The following is a 21,041-nucleotide window of genomic DNA, read 5'->3' as shown; positions in this document are numbered from 1 at the left end:
CACAACCAACACAAGAAACTTTGGCTGCCACTTGTCATAAATTAACATTTAAAGGAATGCTTAAAACTGAGGCAGATGGTGCCCCAAATGACATACTTATTTTTAAAACTATTAACTCCAGCTCTGGAAACAGTTGCATTTTTAGTGTAGTTTAGTTTTTTCTCAGTGTTACCCTGAAAACACAAAGAACTCTTTGTACTTATTGTACTACATGTAGATGGCTTGCAATGCAGTTTATTTTACTGCAGCCCATCCATGAAGTACATGCTTAGTTTTTTTTTTGGTGAAAGAAATTCATTTTATTGATATGTTGGCACTGTAATGGCTCCTCATAGTGGTTAACATGTTTGCCTCACATCCAAAAGAGTCCTACTTTAAGGTTGACAACCCAGAATAAGGTGGCCAAGAGCTAGTGTACTCCCAATCCCCCGCCCAGATAAATGAGAGGGCTGTCTCAGGAAGGGCACCTAGTAACTTCTGTATGATATGTAGCATCTTGCTAGTCATACCTCCACCTAGTTTGGATGTGTGTACATTGGTCTTTTCTATCAAATAATGACCAGACAAAGAAAGACAACTTTGGGATGCTTAGTAAAAGAAAGCAAACACAAGTCATGTCAATTATCCATAAAATTTTAATGAAAAAAAAACAAAACAAAACGGCAATGTACCCATTTAACAACAAAAGAAATGGAGAGAAATCGTAAGATCTTGTGAGCCAAGCTCTTATGTACAGCATATTGCACTAGAAAAAGAAAAACCAAAACAAAACATCCCCCATCCTCCGTCAGTGCCTCCATCACACCAATGTCCTGCACTGTTTGAAAACTGTTCAGGAGAAACAGAGCAGTCCCAAAGATAACACAGCCAATGCTTTAACAAAAACTGCTACATCTGGACTGGGTCTCACTTCATAGGACACATGAATGTGAAATCCTTGAGACCACTCTGAACATAAAGAAAGCAATGTAAAGACAACACAAACTCTGTGCACCGAACCGAGCACAGGAGTCTGAAGTAAGTCCCACTGTTCAGTTCATGTATTAAAAGCGATACTGTGGTTTTTCACTCCATTAAATTACATTCAAACCCTTAGGATACAGATTTTTTTTTCAGGAATGTTGGACATGCATTTTTACTCCATTTACATATTATCGAAAAAAGCCCTTGAACTGAGAGTAACAGAGCAGATTTGGCAATACCCAAAAATCAAAAATGCCTCAACATTGAAAAAAAAAAAAAAAGCATTTGTAGAAAAGCAAAAGTTGTCTTGTTCTAGTTCTTACAAAAAAAAAGTGTGGTAAAATTTAGACTTTTTTTTATAAAGATAGCAACAATAGCTCAGTCAAATCATGTCTAATGTATAAAAAACACCAAATCACAGCACTTGACAGTAAAGATGTACTCTTTCTTGGATATACATGTTTTTTTTAAGAAATTGAAAAATTTTGATATTAAAGACACTGAAGGTCAAACATATAAAACAAATGTTTCACGTGAGTCGAGGTTGCAACAGTGGTTGGTAACAACAGGCTCAGATAAACATCACACCGACTGAGTGGATGCTCTACCCATCTCACAAAAGAATTCTGGGCACCATGGTGGCTCATTCCTCCTATAAACGTAAACCCTTACTAGACTGCAGATTTGCTTTTGTTTAAAAAAAAAAAGCACAAAAACCCAGACAAGCTAGGCCGATCCAGCATTTTACAGATCTTAAAAAGTTTCAAGCATCTAGAGGGGAAGATCAGCGCAGGAGTAGAAAGAGAGAGGCGCGAAATACAGTATACCGATAAAAATAGTTTTTTTTACAGTGCACATTGATTGCAAACAGTCGTTTCTGATATTGAGAAGGTTTGCATGGTGAAACTCGCCGTTCGTGCTGAGAGATGTCAAAGGTTGAGCCTGTGCCTCGCAAGCTGTTGTGAGAAGTCAAACTGATTTTTTTATTTTTTATTTTATTTTTCTGGAAGTTGATCTCACAGAGCCCAAGTGAAACAGGAGCTGTGACCAGTGACTTTGAGAGATATGCCAAGTGTCGATGGTGAAGATGTGGCAGGTCGGTTACTCACAAGGCACATTTTGTACATTTGATTGTCTGGTTTTCGCATGATTTGTAAAGACTCGCACCGCTGGTGTGAGGACGCACGAGGCACATGGCTTTAGTCCAACCTCCCCACACACAGGCATCAAACACGCAACTGAATGCACCTCAACAATGAGAAGAAAAGGACTGTACACACTGAGATAGCATTTATACAGTAGCACTGGGCAAATATACATAAAATAAATTAGAATAAATTATCTCTCTCTCAAAAAAGCTAAAGGAAACTTTTCTTGTTAAGCGCAGGGAGTAGTTAATGAAAGACAGCAAAAAGCTTTGGACTGAAGACCAAAAAAAAAGTGTCATGGCTATCTGATTTGGCTCAGCGATCAGTGTTTGCAGGAAACGTTTAATTCAAAGACAAAAACCTGACAATCTGAAACACACTTACAGGCTGATGTTGAGTTAAAACTGCTTTGGAGAATGTTTAAAGAAAACCAAGTTTGCTTGTTCGGTGTTGAGTATGACATCAATCAAGATTAACTGGCATCAAGTGAGTGAGCTCTTGGCATCGTGTCCTCATTCAAAAAAAGTTTTTAGCACAACGCAAGTGTCACAGAATTAACTACTCCCTGAAGAAAAAAAAATGAAAGAAAAAAAAAATCTGACAGTGTCTTCAAAAATCTATATCATGAATCTGCAACAGACTGAGAAAATACAGCAAATGAGTCCTTTTAACTTCATATTTAAAGTCCTTAAAGACTTCATTGACGGAACAGTGGTTGCATTGCTGTAAAATGTGTCACTAAAGTAGCAGGTGTCACGTGAGGATGTGTAGCGCTTGCCCTCCCCCCGGATGCGTCTCTCGCGCTACTAAAAATGGTTCTTAAACTGTACAGAAGCTGTTCCTACTAAGTGAAGCTGAATGTACCACTGACAGAGATATAATGCGTATTAGCACATCAGGTGCACCTGGAGTGAAATAAAATAAAAATGCATCTCTTTAACGTAACCCCAAAATGTTTCTGTAACAAAGAAGTTTGCAAAGCGGCATGTTCAGGGGAAGTCTGACTGCAAATACTGCTCATTATTGACAGCTGAAAACTTAAAGACGGTTACTGTGTCCACTGGCTTGAATATTGCTCACCCTTTAAAATACTCCCAAAGAGATGAAGTAAAGGGTAAAAACTCAAGATTGTCAACCCAGCCAGAGAAATACAACCTGGAATCCGTTTTTTGGGGGGGGGAATGATGATTTTTTTTTCCCCAAAGCTTTTCAGCTGTCTGATTGTTTCCATTTCCCTGATCGTAATCCCACGAGTGAGATTTGTTTGACTTTGTTTGTGCTCATTTGGTTTCGACACGCATCACAAACAGAAATCGTAATCACCGTCACTATGTCAGGTCTTGAAATATTTTCTAGTACACCTAAATTCAAGTATACATGCGTTACAAAAACAGTGTCTGAATCTGCACAGTTTTTGTCGTCACCTCCAGCTTGAGTGGTACTCAGGCGTGTAACGATACCGTTCTGCACGTGTTCCTTGAGCATGAAAGTTCTTCGGTTTGGTGTGCTCCCTGATGTTTGTCTGCACACTTTTCAAGCGAGCTGCACTCAACACTGCCCTGCGTTTAGTCCAGTAGCTACAGCATGCTAACACGGTTAGCCTTGAAATGTGCCAAGCACTGTGGCAATATTATTATGCAGGATTTATGTTGTGTTAACTCTCACTACATGTTGAGTTTGTGTTGCACAGCCAATCAACTGATGTTTTCTCAAATTCAATAGCTCTGTCAAATGAAATTGCACTGTTGCCTTTCATGATTTGTTTAAATGAATGACGATCAATCAATCTGTGTCTCCAACACCAAGTTTCTGTGTACCGTTACGCCCCTCATGGTACTCGAGATGCAGATGATGTCAGTGAAAGACAGGTTTTTATAGCATCCTATATCTACAAATTTGAATCTGAGCTGACTGACATCGCAGTGATAAATTGCCACAATGTCACAACAACCTTTTTTTTAAAAAAATAAAAAATTAGCCGATGTGGAACACTAAAAGGATGAGATGTTATTTTGGGAGGATAAACAAAAATGTGCCTTGAGTCCTCAAGGTTGAAAGTCAGTATCTTTAGCACACAGAAATGTCCACGTCCACAGTCTGTCACCATCATAGTGGCCTAATCTTAAATGTAATCATTTTTTTTAATGATTTACTTGATGCAAAAGACTATGTGCTGTGGCAGGAGAGAATAAGGCATTCCCTGGACTGATGGAGGTCCTTCAAGACTTTAAACACCAAATAAAAGAGCTGTTTACTGTACAAAATAGGTAATCTTACAAATATTTCGAAAATATCTCTTCAAACAGAATGGCTTCTTCTCGGAGAGGCAAAAAACAAACAAACAAACAAAAGCAAGAAAAAAATTGATCAGTCTCCGTCCAGCGGTGACCAGTGTCTTCTTCATCTCATCGTTTTCTACTAGAAAACAAAAATCCAAACCCGTGTTCCATCTTACAGTGCCGTCCAGTCCAGTCCCTCGTTTCCTTTTCGGAAAGTAAGGGGCTGAGGCGAGGGCCAGGAAGAAGTCCCTTCATCTGTGCTCCCCTCTCAGATGGGGGATGACAGCCTCTCTTGGAAACAAAAAGCCAAACAGGGCCATGGTAAGGCGCATCCAAAAAGGCCGGTTTTGTCTGTGGTGCCTCATAAACTGCAAGGGGACAGACAAAAGAAAAGAAAAGACATGTTGTCAGCCTCAACAAGAGCCGGGTGTATAAAAGCTTCCTGTCATATCAGAATCACAACACTCGTCAGTTGTGAAAGTCAATACACACACACACACACACACTGATTTCCATTGAAAAGGTTTCTGAGGTAAAGTATTGTGAACTGTGGTAAACCCTGTGAGATGAAACCATATGACCGACTAGACTGGATGTTTCCACAACATTAGCTTGTGTCGAGAAAACCTGTCTGTCACACGCATACCAAAGTGCCTTCAATCCCCACCCCCCCCAGGAAGTTTCATTCTCCTAACAGAAAATATTTATAATGATTTACTTGGTTTCAAGCGAAAAAGTTGATTGAAATATTAAAAGGTTTTAGCTCCCAGGCTCTAACAATCATCCTAGCAGCATTACTTCATCTGCCTCTCAAAGATTTTAGTTGTCCCTCTAATTAAATATTGCACTGCTGACTTCAATACAAGGAGCTCTAAGTGAAATGCTTTCAAAGAAAGCGTGGCTGCAGCTCAGCATAGCTCTCCTTTAATAGCGCAGTCAGCAAGAAAAAAAATGGAAGCAAATTATCAAAACAAAGCAAAGCAAAAATGAAACCATTCCCTCATATTAAGCTACCGTCTCATTTTCTCATTTTCCGTTGGGGTGCTCGTGCCTTGTGGGCTACAGGCAGATGAAGGGGTTCTTGCTGCATCCTGAAATCTCCTGTCTCCACCTCCTCGTCTCTAATCCTGCACCGCTCCCTCTGGCATCCTGAACAGGCGCGCTCAGACCTTGCAGCCTGTTGCATAAGCATTCTTGTTGGGCAAGCCCCCCCCGCACTCTCTTCACCAAGGTCTCTACCAGGCTAGCAATCAGAGCCAGCCACAGGCTATTTGATGCAGAACTAGCAGACTGAGCTGAACCAGCACTGCTAAATGTAACCCTAATTGTCCTTAATTGCCTTAATTTTACACTGCTGAGCTTATTTAAACACTACCCATGTGTTTCACATGAAGCTCATCTTTATGCATTCACTCTTGTTGGTAGTGAGGAATATTGTGTGTTTTGTTTGCCACTTTCAGGGACATTATCCGCGCTCACCTCCCCGTTTCTTCAGTGTAACAAAGGGTTAATTTTTACCCCCTAAGTAACGCCTGAGCATTTAAGCAGCCAGCCACCAAAGTAGTCAAAATTGATGGACAAGACTCAAACCACAAACACAGCGTGCCTCACACTAACAAAAAGCCCACACATTGGCCCACACTGGCAACTTCTGCTTGGAGAAGCAAGTGAAAAAGTCTAACAATAGCAGCAGAGATGGTACAGACAAGTGATTGGATATCATACAGGAGCACTTGTGATTATTCCCCCTTTGGAATATTCCTACAACAGCAGTATCTGATCCTGTATGATGAAACCATCTCCAGCGCAGACAGCAGACAGAAAAAGAAAAAAAAAAAAAGTCTCTTATCTCTGTGTCACAGAGTTACACACGCAAACCAAAACACACGGAGAAAACACACACGCCGAGGCAGGCAGCGGGACAACTGAGGTATTGTGGGTAGCCGTCATGTTACTGGCTGTGTCTATAAGTGTGTGAGTCAGACTCTATTTTTAGATGAGCATATAAACAGCCGACCGAGTCTACCCAGACACAGACTCGCTTCTAACTCCCATTTGTGACGGTCTCACCTGTCCTTTCTCAAACCTTACACCAAACTCAAAACCGTATACAGCTTTTCTTTTCATCAGAATGCTTCTCCAAATGCATTAGCCACACCTTGCTGGCAAAGCAAATCCTCATGGCAGCAGATAGGAAACTTGCCTGTCCCAGTTTATTTGTACTTATTAACTAAGCCCATGAGCAGTCCAGTAACTGCTTTGCAAATATTGATGCACAATTAAGTGCTTATCTTGAACTACACGACATGTCTTCACAGATGAGCTTTCCAACTTGAGCCTTGTGTTTGGGAATTTTTTTCCATTATAAAGAACTTATTAGGAAATAAACCCTAAAGAGTCCTACTTTCAGGTAACCTTACAAGTAACAAAGCTGATTTTTTTTATAGACAATAAAGAAATTTAGTCACTCCCGCATGAGGTTTCAGTGTTTCAGAAGACAGAGATGCCTCTGACCATAAACTAACAATAAACAAAAACACTGAAATGAGTTGTTTATATAGATATCTATTTATAATCTCCTTCTTGGTTTTGTTCCTTTCGTGAAGTTGCTAAATCACGGCTTAATAATCATTTAAGAGTTTTCGTTTTCTCGAGAAAGTGTCTGAATGACTGTTCGGGCTATTTTTAGCCGATGTGGGCTGCAGTAATTTAAGCTGGCAAAACTTCTCCCTTTTACCCAAAGAGCGAGCCACAAATTGGCACAACTTAGCTGTAATTAGTGTCTCTAATAAAGGACACATGTATAAAATAATAAGGTAACACAATATAGTCTGAGTTTTAGCAGCTGTTTAGAACCGCTGTTCCCTGCTGCCGCTAGATCTCACTGGCACGCACAAACTGTGGTTCAACAACCTAATTGAGCATTTAGATATTATTCACTTCTTTTGTGTAATGTAAGTTAAATGATGTTCAGAGTGTCTCTACAAGTTATGCCTGGAAATGGATTTGAGTTCCCGGTGTTTGAAGGTAAGGGTTGCTGTGGATCTGCTTCGCCACTCGGGAGCGAGGCTTACCAGTTCAACGTGATCCTGTTGGAACTTGTCTCCAATTTCCCGTAGTTTACGACCAACTTGCACCTCAACGCTCAGCTCCTCGGGTCTCTCTGCCACACTGTCAATGTCTTCCCCTCTGTCCTCTTCCTCCTCCTCCTCCTCCTCTTCAATATCTCCCCGGTCTTCCATGGGCTCAAAGTGAACGGGAAAATGCAAACGCAATCCGGCGTAGCCTAAAAGGAAAACATCAAGCTTCTTAACACTTGAGTTGTTGCTAGGTTTTTTAAAAATGGTGAGAAGTTGTGGTCAGTGTTACTGCCAAGTAAGTAATATAAGCAGTTTTTGATTTGAGTAGGTAGTAGTTTCAGTTCAGTAAAACTGCTAATGTTTTGCTTATGAAGTTAAACTAGGCAGCTAAAAAAAAAGAAAAAAAAAAAGAAACCTTTTGAAACCGAGGCTTACTATCTTGTTTACTATTAGTGGCCTCAAACACAGTTGTGTCTGACTCGCATACACAAATATACAATATAAATATGATGCCTTAATAGTCTGTAAAACTAAAACAGGTTTTTATCAGATCGTCTCATAACTGGGCAAATTACAAAGTACATGAAGTACAAGTGAAGAGTTCACAATCAAGAAAAGTGAGCAAGAGTGACGGCAGGTGGAAAACACCTTATTAAATCAACAAGATCCTCAGCGATCCGCCGCCTCTTTCTGGGCCGTGTCACTGAGTTTACTCACTGCCTGACAGCACGTTTTCCTACAGTCGTGCCAGTTGAAGAAAAACAATTTTTTTTAATGTTATCATGTGTGCAGAACACTGTGAAATTTTGCCCTAACAGAACAACGCAATATCTTTAAGAAACACTGTGTGGAGCGATGGCATAAAGCCAAGTGCATGACATCCATTACATTGAATGACAAGGTAATAACAGTCAGTGGTGTTTATGCATTGATGACTTTAAGGCGGAACAATAGGCACCTCTCAAGCGCTGATACCGAGTCAACAAGCAAACAACATTCTACTTCAGCGTCTGTTTAATTCACTTATCATGATGTCATACTGATTTGATTAGACGTTGGAAAAAACTATTGGATTAAAACTGAGGCACATATTAACACTGGTATGTCGCTTTACATGCTTTACAATTATTGTTGTCTATTTTTATCTTTTAAAGAAATGATCATTTAAAATCCAAAGTAAAACAAAACTGGAGCTTCTGTAATAACCACTGATCAAATTCAGATTCATTTTTTTCTTCGCATTGTGTCACAAGCATGTGCCTAATACTGTACTGAAGACAGTTACATAGAGAGTTAGTCTTATAAATATTATAGCACAAAGGGATCTCACAGAACTGATTTCTAGGCTTATCTGTTTTGCAGTGGTATTTTTAAATGGCATTTTGTTTGTCTCATGCTCCAAGATTTGGATCTCCTCATACAGCACCCCCGACGAGAAACCCAAGAGATAAAATAAACTGCTTGTAGTCCGAAGTTAAACCGCATGTTTCTAAAGCTACAAGCCCGCATAACCTTCAACAGGCTCACCCCCTCCTTACCGTGAAACGGTAGGCAAGGCTGCCGTTGTAAGCTGCAGGGCAGCGTGTTGACGCTGTTGTTGCTGTGGCTCTGCGACGTAGACATGGCGGCGGTGACGGCGGCGAGGGCCTGTCCGGCTGCGATCTGTGCGACTCGGTCTTCGTGTTTGACACCCCTAAAGGGAGTTCCCCACAGTTGCGAGATGGGCTGTGACATATCCTCCTCCTCATCATCCATCCGACGCCTCAGCGGTAAACTTCCTGCAGAGAAAGAAGAAAGGTACATCAAACTTTTCGAATGAGATCACCGGCATTTGTGCGCACAAGTGTTTTGCTAGTGTAAATACAAAATGTTTCAGCAGGATTAGGTTTGACTCTTGGCTATGTTTACGAGCTATGGCGTGCAGGTAATTTGGGTGTGATTTGTTTTAAAACAAAAACAAAAATTGCCAAATGTCCCACTGCTGTCAGTGGCAACTTTGCCCTCTGGCAGATGGGCATGCATTGCACCCTATCTGTATTAAATGGAAATAAATCATTAGTCATTATAATCTGCATTAAGAGGCTTATGTTGCACGTGGTAATACTGAAAACAAACAAGCAGAGATGGCTCGGTCAGAAGAAAAGACCGATCTGTAAACGTATGTGTAAAAGAAAAATAAACATACAACCGCCAACTGTTTAACCTTGTTTTTATTGCAGCGATGATTAATAAGAGGAAACAAATGTATGGAAACACCCTACATAGGGGGACCCAGTGGGCGGCTAAAAACGTTACACCAGAGCTGCTACCCTCCTGCAGCACATTTTGCCAAGCTGTTCCTCACAATATGCCAAATTGTAATTGAGTGCCAAAAGATCCACAGGAGAGGCTTTTCCCCCACCCCTCTCCCTCAGAATTACTTTAATCTGAAGAGTGTGCCTCACAGAAGAGCACTGTCAGGGAATTCAATTCTACTCCTCCATATTAAGACCTTTACTTCATGTTCCAGCTCACTCAACCACTGGATAGCCGCCTGTCCACACCGTTAACCTGCGCTGCACAGAGGGCAGAGCGTGAGGGAGACCACAGTGAAACCACTGTTCAGGGTAGACTGTTTTGCGCCACATACAGTGAGTGAGATAACGAGTTTCACTCCATCCTCAAATATGCCTCCTGAACACATACGCTTGCGCTCTCTTCCTTGTTGGCCACACGCCAGTCTGAACTACTGTTATATCATTTTGTCAAGGGTGGCTGTCTTTTCCCTTTGTTGTGTAAGTGGAGACAAACAGGCTGAGTTGTCGTATGCAAAAAGTTGAAACTGGATACACTGGTATTGTGTTTACGGAGCGAGGCGGCCGCAGTCATATATCTCTCTTTGCATGATGTCATATCACATGGAGTCAAACAAGGAAACTGCATCTTTAACTGCTGTGGAAAAACAGCATCACTTTGTCTCATCCGATTGTTTACTGGCAGAGGAAAACAGAATTATTGACCAACAACCCCCCCCCCCCCCCCCCCAAAAGAAGAAGAAAAAAAAACATTTAACAGGGATATTAGTCAATGCACTTGTGCTTTAATACAGTTACAAACTGCTCAAATCTGTGCCAACATCTCCTACTGACCAGTTAAGCAGTACATTAATTAATGTTATGCAAGCAGCAAGTTTCACTGAGCTCAAATGTGCGCTTGTCTGTCAACTGCATTGCAAGCCCTGTCTTGAATTTCCACTGGCAGTCATCATGAGGGCTGGCAGCATTACCATACTGTCAGACACATAAAAAAAAAATAAAAACAAAACCCCAAACACAGACAGGGAAATACACAGACTACAGGCAGACCCACACAAACACACACACAAACACACACTGCCTGGGGGCTGCAGGGAGGCCTGACAGCCACCACAGTGCTGGTCAAAAGTCTCAAAGCTCCAGTAGAAAGTGGCTCCCTCTGCTGCACCATCTGTGCACGGGCTCTGTTCAATGCAAAGCTGGGACTTGGGGAGCACGCACACTGAACTCGACTGCTATGCGACCTGCTGCTTTCATGCAACTAGGAGTGCTGGATGCATGGTCTGGTTAAAATAAAACCTATTAAATGAAAAAAAAAATAGGAAGAGAGTAGTCTGGTGTTTATTTTTTATTTATTTAATGACCTACTTTTTTCATTTTTTGCAGTTTTTCTGGTGATCTACGTTTGGTTTTGTCATGTGGAAGTTAACACCTGGGGTGCAAGTGCGATAAAACTGCACAAAAATAATCGACTTTAACCGACATTTACGTCAAGGAGGTTCAGATCGACCGCAAGGACTCGACAGAGGACCGCCGGCAATCTACTGCGATTTATCCACAGCAGAAGGACCATATTCCGGGCAGCTCAGAGCGTAAACACGCCGAGCTCGAGCGCTTGCGTGTTTACGCATCTAGAAACTCGCAACCATCTCATCTCCTGCCTTAAGAAGCTTGTCAAAACATCACGCACAAAACGACCATTGACAAACGCAGATAAAGTTGACTTTAAATCAATGCATTTTTGTTATGTAAATCAGTTAGCGACAACTTACTTTAGTCTTTAGTCTTACTTTACTTTAGTCTTAAAAAAAGAAAAAGAAAAGAAAACCGAAAACGCATGACAGCTAACTAGTTGTATTAAAGAATAAACCAGGACCGCGTTTATTTGTATTCCTACTATTGCTCCAATTATCCGGCGCTGACACGTCCTCCCAAGAAATAAAACCTTTAAACAAACTTGAAAAGCGTCTAAAAAGACACCAGTCACGGTGCCTTACACACAAAACCACTTACTTTTAGCGTCCGCAGTCATTAGCCGGTGATAAACCTTCGCTAAATTACCTGTAATATGCGAACAATAACGCCTGTCGCTTGTCAAACACCGGGAGCAACCAGGAGCCCGAGACGTGGGGAAAGCACACGCGAGAGGTGACGAATTCAACCCGTTACTGTCCCCTCTTCACCGAGTCCGTTAAAGAAAACAAGACAAGGAAGTCTGGCTAGCATAGAGAGACAGAAACACATGTAGAAGCGCTCTCTGCCACACGCCAGCCACCTGACAGGTCCGCTCCTCCCGTCCCTGCACGGGCATGCCCGAGCTGCCCGCACATTTGTTGATAAACTCCCACAAACTGGCGGCACGCGACAGCTCAGCGCGCGCAGATAGACTCGTTCTCCAAATCAGAACAACCGGGCGTTACACTCACCGCCAATATACGCGTTTTCCGTTGTGATCGGTGGTATCTTGACAACTTGCAGTTATCTTGTTTCCTACAGATTGCGGTGATGAGCCTTGGTACCTTCCTCGCATTACAACTACTCATGAATGTTTGCTGACTAGAGTGAGGGGTTGTTTTTTTCTGTGTCAAAAAAAAAAAAAAAAAAAGACGGAGAGAAGGGGCGGATCCGCCCCCCGGACCCGCCCCTTCTTAATAATGTGAAAGGACCAGAGTCAGCCTGTTTATGCAAACATAATACATCGAGAGGATATGCTTTAGATATCACTTTTTGGCGTGTGAGTAGTGGTAAAGAAGCATTACATTTTAATCAAGTCCAAGTAGTAACGGCAGCCTTTTAAAATATTCAAGTAAATTATTTATTTATTTTTTGTTGTTTGGTTTTCGATGTTATACCTGATACGGATTAGTGCATTTCTGACATAAACTCATATTATAAGATATGCGCAAAATCTCAGGAGAAAAAGGCACCTGAATGAAGCCTTTCGAGTTACTTCAGTAATTATAAAAAAGCAATTTAGGTGCAAAGCTAATTTACATTTAGTTCTTTTATTTTCTTTTGTTGCATGATTTGTCGAAATGAATAATAATAATAATAACATAATAATAACCACAATAAAAGGTGACTTGCCCTTTAAGAGAACAGCCCTCTTGCTGAACACAAGCTGGTGACTAGCTGCAAACCAATCAGCGGGTTTGTTTTGGTCCCGCCTTCTCCTCCGTTTATCTTGACACGTGGAGGGCAAAAAAAAAAAAAAAAAAAACCGCAAACCGAAATCCGACATGTGACTGCTTTCAGCGCTCTGCTCAGCTGATTGGGAGCTGCTGCTATAGAGTGGATGTACCCACCCAATTGCTGGGGTCCATATGACGATGAGCTGTGTACTGTCAAGGCAACAAACAGACTCGCAGATTGCACGTATGGATCTCAGTGAAATACAAAAATACAGTAGTATCAAATGTATGTCAGCCTCTTATGATCTATCACATTGGAGTAGTTTTGTATTGAAATGTGTCATTTTTAAAGAGACACAACTGTCTGCTTTATACCTTCTGCATATATCATAGTTACTTGTAACATGTTGATTTTACAGAATAGTCTGCATGATGACTTCTTTTGTACTTTTCACAACAGGATTCAAATGTCTCTAATGCCTTCCTTGCTTGACAACAATGCATTGAAATAACCATAGAGCCCTTTTCAGTCCATCCCCTGAAGGCACCCGTAGTGTCCTCCACTGATAAATGCAAAGTGACACTGGTATAAACAGCAACAAGGACTGTTGACCCCCATTGCAGGGTGGGGGCATGCCTACGCATGGCATCACTCAAAAGATGAAGAGGGGAGAGAAAAAAAAGTACAGTGAAATCCAGTCTTCTAAAAGGGGTTACTGAGTGCAAAACAGCTAAGCAAGAAAACTGAGACTTTTTGGTCATCTTGTGAGTCAGATTTCCCCCCAAGAGACCATTTCTGGATGACAACAGATGCTGTGGCTTTTGCGTACAGTCCTGGTCAGCCTGTGCACAATGTTATGTTTTCACACTGTCCTGCCCCTTTGTTGTGCAGCTGCTAACGTGTGAATTTCTCAACTATTCACAAAATTCCCATGCAGACTTGCTGAGCAGAACTAGCAAACAACCGCGCCTCCGCCTTGTTTAAGCTGCAGTTTGACAACCCCCAACCCCCCACCCACACCAACTCCCTTTCACAAATCCTTGCAGTGAAAGGGACCCCACCCAAAATTTAAACAAAAAAAAAAAGAGCGAGATCAGATGGTGGTTGTTTTTGCTCTCTCTCTCTCTCTCTCTCTCTCTCTCCCTGTCTCTATGAGTTCATGTTTTTTAACCCCAGTAAATCCCATCAGTTGTCAATCAGTGAACATTCAAGCAGACTGCAATGGCATAGATGATGATGACATCTGAACCATTTCTCTCCAAATCCCACCTCCTGACAGTTGTGAATTAAATCTGTACAAGGTCTTACAATACCAACCACATTGAGTTGTACAATTGAAATTGCATTAAAGTTTATTTCAGCGGCACAGAATAGTCTTTATGAATTCAATGACCCAACAAGGTCATGTATGAAAATAATTACTTATGAATGCTTAATTATTTCACTGAAAAGTAAAAAAGTCACATCTCTCTCTTTTTACAGTTTGATGTGGGTGTAAAAATTTAGTCCACAGAATGCTGTATTTGAAAAACAAAGAAATCCAATCGGCCATAAGCACTTCATCACTCAAAAAAAATAAATAAAAAATTTACCCTCACGTTATCAACAACTAATTAGTGTTTCCAAACAATAGCTCCAAGATCTGTGCATTTCAGTCACAGTCAAATCTTTCTGCCAGAGGACTCTTGGGTATACGACAGCTCTTCATCAGTTAAACTGTGGTTTGGTAGGAGTCTTGTTGTTCTTTTGAACACAGAGCTGTTAACCACATTTGTTTTGCAAATCAGATTTTTTTTTCTCTCTCCCTCTGTTTTGGCAGAGAACGTAACATGACGCGCCGTCAGTGCGACAGATTCAGAAACACAAACCTTGTGTATTGTGCAATCTCATCTACTGTTTTAAGTCATTTGCTTCTCTTTTGCTTTCAAGTGCTCCGCATCAGACCCTTTTGAAGAGGGAAAACAGCCTTTGTGTCTGAGCTGAACTCAGAACTTGTCATCTAAACTCAAACTTCCACTGCCTCTAATGTGTCAGCTGCGGTGGCAGACGACGTGTCCCAGCCCATTTTTGTCGGAGCAATTTCTCCCTGCGAGGCAGTCAAAAATTCTCCACAGTGAGTTATTTCTGACTACGTGCTGCCAGCCGAGGTGATAAGACCGCTGAATGTTGAAATTTTTCAAAGTCCGCTGCATAATGATACAATTTGCTTTGTGGCTTTTTCGCTAATGGTACCTGGCATCCAGACACTTTGTCTTCGATCTTCAATCCTTTCTGCGCCCAAACAACTCCATCATTGTTTGTGCTTGTACCAGTATGCACTTTCACATCCCAATTTCACGCTTTCGATCCCCTTGCTATTCAATTATCTGCTTAAACCCCTGTTTTAAGAGACTGTTTTTCACATAAATTGATTGTGAAACAAGCGAAAGAGATGCCAAGCTTTTTTTTGCATGTTATTGGAAAGCTTCACCCCCCCACACTCCGCCCTCATATTCCCTCCGCCTATTCTGTCAACACCTCTTGATTTTAACCGCAGGTACAGCAGGGGCCCAGCGAATGAATGCTGCTCTCTCAGGGTTCATCCAAAGGTAACACATTTGAAGCCCAGAACCGCCCGAGGGAAAAACACTTCCCTGACGATTATGTGGATTTTGACACGACTTTCATGTACTGGAGTAAATGTAATCCTATACATAAGGAATACCTGGAAAGGCTTGAGGGTAAAAATGAACTGTTGCATTGTGTCTTTCAATTTGTCGTCCCGTACTCCAGCTGCAATGGCAAGTTTGTGGTTAATGAACACTTAATGATTACTGAGTGGCAGCAGCGGCAGCAGTCGCAGCTCAGGTGGTAAACAAACCATTTGTCAGGCAGAGTGGCAGAGCGATGACACCTGTGCAACATCCAAGACAATTCTTGCATCCAATTTGCAGGTGTCCCTGCACTAGTGCTCGGTAGCAGATTATTGCTGTCACGCTATTGTGGTGTGGTGTACTTATTGCTACCCACAATTTTTTAAATGTTTTAATTCAATGGTGAACAAACTATGACACTCGTCAAAACACCTAGAAGTAGGTACCCCCAAAAAGTTGATTCTGTTCACTGGACGTAGCGTTTTCAGTGAGAGAAACATTTCGTCACTCATCCAAGTGACATCTTCATTCTCAGCTGACTGCAGGTTTCGCCAACCTTATAAACCACACATTTGCCTATTGACTGAAATTGACAAACAATGGGCTGTGAGGTTAGTTTCTGTGATGTCAGAAACCTCAATGTTTCTCCCACTGAAAACGCCACATCCAGATGAACAGAATTAAAGTTTTCTGATTTCCTTACTTCTATGATAGAGCATGCATCAAGACATTAGATGTAAGAAGTCAAAAGAAACTGGACTTATTATGTCTTGACCAATCAAGTGGAGGTCTAGCTGTGAACTAGATGTCTAGATATAGACATCATCTTTCCATCCACATGACCCACAAAACTCTTATAAAACTACACCTGCTGGGGTGTGAGGTTTCTTTAGCAGTAAAAAGCTGCTGAGTTTTGATTTACATGCAACTTTAAAGTGTCATGTATAGAAATGTAGGAAGTGTGTAACCTATTTTTGGACCTTGAAAAGATAACTTGTTGTATTTTGCAGGAGAATGAAGTGCATTCGCTTGCTGCTCTCCGCTTTAATTCTTGGAACTCTGTGCACACTCAAGAGGCAATAATGGGATTTTGGGAAGTCCATGTCAGATGTGATGAGCTGCTTCCCGCAGCCCCCTGCGCAGAGGAGTTCAGGGGGTGGGGGAGATAACAAAGTGGTGAAAGAGATGTGTGAGCTGTTTTTTTATAAGGTGGGGCACTCCGAGCTTTTCTGCAAGGCATTAATCTTGTTACCTCATTGGCATGTTTGACAAAAGTTCAGGTGTCACTGTACAAGCTGTATAAGCTGTACAGCAGTATTTGCTTCTGCAGCTCTTCGTCCCTGCCTTTATATGGATCCTCTTCAGAGATGTCCCACAGTTTTCTAAATGCTTCACTGGCTGCTAAAGTGCTGGTAGGTAGGTGCTGTGCAGCGGATTAAAAAAAGAAAGCAATGATAAATCATTGAAGGAAGGAGACATGGATGGAAATAGAGTTGGAGTTGGTCTTGTTTCTACGGTAACTGTCGACGGGGAGGTACCAGGGATGAAAGTGGAGAGAAAACAAACCTCCCCGCTCCGATGGCAACAGCACAGCAATTGGTTCGCGTTTCCTGCGAGGACAGGAAGAAAAAAAACATAACAAGGTCCCCTAGTAGCCCAGGAGACACAGTTCGATGTTGCATCAGAAAAGCAAGAGGCAGGGCAAAAAAATGAACACGCGCTCGCAAACATGCGCGCTCAACTTGTACACGCACACACACACTTTGCTCTCACACATAATCACATGCTCCACTTCACCCTGCAGCTGCCCCTCCCGCTACTTCTCTCCCACTCTCCCGCCAAAACATCTACAGCACGTGAAACCTGCCTAGAAACCGAGGGGAAACTTCCGCCTTGCCCTGATTGGCTGAGCTCCCTAGCAACCGCGTATGTCTAACCAGCCAGTCAGGCGCATTGTGAGAGGCACACTGACCCAATGAAACAGATTATTCAGAGGCGCGGGGCAGGCACAGTGACCTGGTAACAGTCAGGAGAAGAAGTCAGGGAGACGCTGGAGGGAGAGAAGAAAAGCTCTCTGCGATTGGCTCATAGATTTCCTCTCTGCTCCGATTGGTTTGCTGCTCTCCTCTTTGCAGTCATTCATACATTTTCTCTGCCTGCCTCAGCATTAGCGCCCCTTTTCCCTCCGCCCTCAGCCAGTTCGTTCAACTTCCAGAGTGGCCACCCTGCCCTCAAGGAAATCCACTGTCGAAGGTCAATGCAAAGACTGTGCTGCTCAAATGGGATTGGTTCAGACAGGCAGGAGCAGAATGACATCCTAGTAACAAGTCTACCTCATCATGTCAGTGCCAGATTAAAGCTTGTGATCAACAACTTGTTAAACAACACAAGTGCTCTTGCTGTTGCCGCCGCTGATGAGCTTGTTATTGTCTTGCTTGTAATGGACATGGGCCAGTGAAAGGCATAATTAGCTTTTCACTTAATAATGCAGAATTTGACAGGGCTGTTCTCCAGGCAAGTAGCAAGACACAAATTAGCAAGTGGTTAGTTTGTTTTGAAAAACGAAGCTTTTGAAGGCATTCTGGACGAGGACTGCGAAAATCTTTTTAAACATTCCAAACTGCTTGTTCCAATGGTGTGGGGAATTAATGTCAATACCCTGCAGGATCAGGAGTTCACATTGAATAGTTAATGAGTTGGGGGAGAGCACGATTCAAATAGTTCTGCGAATTGAGCATGCCATGCATACAGCCTAATTTAACATAACTGCAGGCAAAAATTCACTCAGGCAGCAACATTATACCACCATGATTAGTAAAAACAACATTACCATCCAGCTTCGAAATAGCTCATAGCTCCATAACAAATTAGTTGACTGGGGTTGGAAGATAAACTAAATATATAATTGAAAAATTGTTCTTTGCTTGCAACAATAAATGCGTCACTGTGTTACTTATTCTACAGTGAATGTTTCACTTAAATTGCTGTTCAGAGCTAAAATGTTCTTTACCAATGGCACAATGCACTGAACCTACCAGAAAGGTTTTCAGTTCATAACAATGTAAAGTATCACTGCCTACATAAGTTTTAGAAGTCAAGATCCATCCACCCATCCATCGCTTATAAATTCACAGTTGTGGGGATAAAACCTATCCTAGCTATCACGGGGTAAGAGGTGCGGTAAACCGCTACAGGTCACCAGCCTGCGTCTCTACTTAGAGGTGAAGGTCAAATTTTTAGCGCAACTAAATGTTTTGTGAAGCTATAGCTTAAACTGTGTCAACACAAAAGCCCTGCTATAAAAGCTTTCTTCGCACTTAGGGGAAATAAACATTCTGAGATTAGCGAAAAGCTAAGCTTATCACAAAGACAAACTCCTGCAAGAAATGCAGGAGCTTACATCTTACACGTGTCACTGTGCAGCTGGTGCACAGTGTTAACAGTTTGGAGACATTGAAAAGAATGGGTATAAATAGGATTGGAAAGCAGTGGTGGCAATATCAGTATTTTTTAACTTGCAGAAAGTAAGGCGAGAAAGACGAAGCATTATTCGTGTGGCACTGTGATATGAACTGAACCCTGCAAGAGAACACCAGGTTGTCAGGATTGAGTTGTAAGTTCTGTTTCATGAGTTTAAAGTAGTTTACTGCAACTTGCGACAATTTGGAAGTTTTTTATGGCATCCCGATGAAGTGTGTCAAGTGTGTGCTGAAGTTCAAACCAAGCATCAGAATGGAAAAGAAACCTGACTTAAGTGACATGGTTGTTGGTGACAGATGAGCCAGCAGAACATCATAAACTGCTGATCAACTAGGAGAAAAAGAGGAAGAGCAGATTGGTCACAAAAGAGAAAATACCAAATAACCTTCGTTCTCTTGCAGAAATGCCTTGTTGATATCAGAGGTCAGAGAAGAATAGCCAGAAAATCATTGTATGCAGAAGAGCATCTCTCAGTGCACAACATATGAAACCTTGAAGCAGTTGGGCTACAGCAGCAGAAGATCACACCAGGCTCCACGTCTGTCAGCAACATAGAAGGTCAGTGAGAGAAGGATGTTAGCCAAGCTAATGTCTATTAAGGATAACAAACTTGTCACCCCCCGCATGAGACGGTGGAGGCCCTGAACATCTCCCTCAGCAGTAGACTGTTAGAGCCACGGTGTACGACTGAGCGCTATCACGGGTCCATCATCCCAACAACAGTCAGACAGTATAATACCTACACAGGATAAATAGTTTTTAAAAAAATGTTTATTAGTATCACTCCCACTGCACCATGTGTGGATATAAAAAAGAAAAAATCCTGGTGTATTTTACTTTATATAGTAACCATCTGTACATAGTATAGTTTTTTGGCTTTTTTGCACACTGTTGTTCTTTTTTTAATATTTTTATGTTGCTAATATGTCTCTGATTCGCATTTTCTCCCTGTCAAGTAAATTTCGTCAGAGTGGGATTAAATAAAGTCTATGTCTATGTCTAAGAACGAGAAATCGAGACTACAGTTCTCATGGTCTCACCAAAAATGGACAAGATTGAAAAAATGTTGCCTGCTCTGATTAGCTTCAATTCCTGTTAAAACCTTTGGATGGTAGGGTCAGATTCTGGCTTCATCAACATAAAAACATGGATCTATCCTGCCTTGTATCAAAGGTTCAGGCTGGAGGCGGTGGCGCATTGGTGTGGGAGATATTTTCTTGGCACACTTTGGGCTCCTTAGCACCTAATGAGCATCGTTTAAGCACCGCAGCCTACCTGAGTATTGTCAAAAGTAAATCCTTGTGTGTCGACAGTTTACACATTTTCTGATGGCTGCTTTCAGTAAGATAACGAATAATGTCACAAAGCTTAGATAATCTCAAACTGTGTTTTTGAACATGACAGTGAGCTCATTGTATTCAAATGGCCTCCATAGTCACCAGATCTTAGTCCAAGAACATCTTTGGGATGTAGTGGAAGAGTGGACTCACATCATGGATGTGCAGCTGACCCATGTGCAGCAGCTGTGTGATGCTATGATGTCAATATGAACAAAAATCTGTGAGGATGTTTTGAGCACCTTGTTGAATTAATGCCATTAAGCTCCAAATGCAAAATGGGTTCCAACCCATAGCAAGTTGCACTTAAATATACATATTAGTAAGCTTATGTACCTCTACAGTCATGTAATCTAACATGGTTACATTTTAATTGGACACAAGTTTTGTGCATCTTTTTTAATCTGCCATAAAGCAGATTAAAAAAGATGTTTCATCTTGTTTGTTGTTTGTCTAATAGCAACTCTTGCTGTGGCTATGGCTATAAAGTTATGTGTTCATTCATTCATTTATTTATTAATTAATTTTTTTTTTGAAGGTCATGTATAGTGAATAAAATCACATGCTGAAAATTCTAGCGCTAAATGAAATGGTGGCAGAAATGTAATGCGCTGTGTAGAAAATAGGAAGTGATTTTGGAAACAACTGGGCTTTTGTACAGATAAAACCAATAGATATAACTAGGGTGTGATTTG

General features: G+C 41.6%; 1 protein-coding gene across 1 annotated transcript; it reads right to left on the bottom strand.

The window, feature by feature from the left end:
- Positions 1–619: 619 nt before the first annotated feature.
- Positions 620–9,225, bottom strand: LOC146501562 (uncharacterized). The gene is made up of 3 exons (XM_085132802.1): positions 9,009–9,225; positions 7,465–7,676; positions 620–4,758 (listed from the first exon to the last, which is right to left on the bottom strand). Exons 1-3 carry the CDS (start codon positions 9,223–9,225, stop codon positions 4,642–4,644), a joined length of 546 nt encoding a protein of 181 aa, XP_084988928.1. The 3' UTR covers positions 620–4,641.
- Positions 9,226–21,041: the final 11,816 nt, after the last annotated feature.

The sequence above is a fragment of the Neolamprologus multifasciatus genome, chromosome 15 (assembly GCF_963576455.1).
Source record: "Neolamprologus multifasciatus chromosome 15, fNeoMul1.2, whole genome shotgun sequence".
Lineage (NCBI taxonomy): Eukaryota > Metazoa > Chordata > Actinopteri > Cichliformes > Cichlidae > Neolamprologus > Neolamprologus multifasciatus.
Note: the sequence above shows the minus strand (reverse complement) of the source record. Positions and strands in the feature narration are given on the sequence as shown.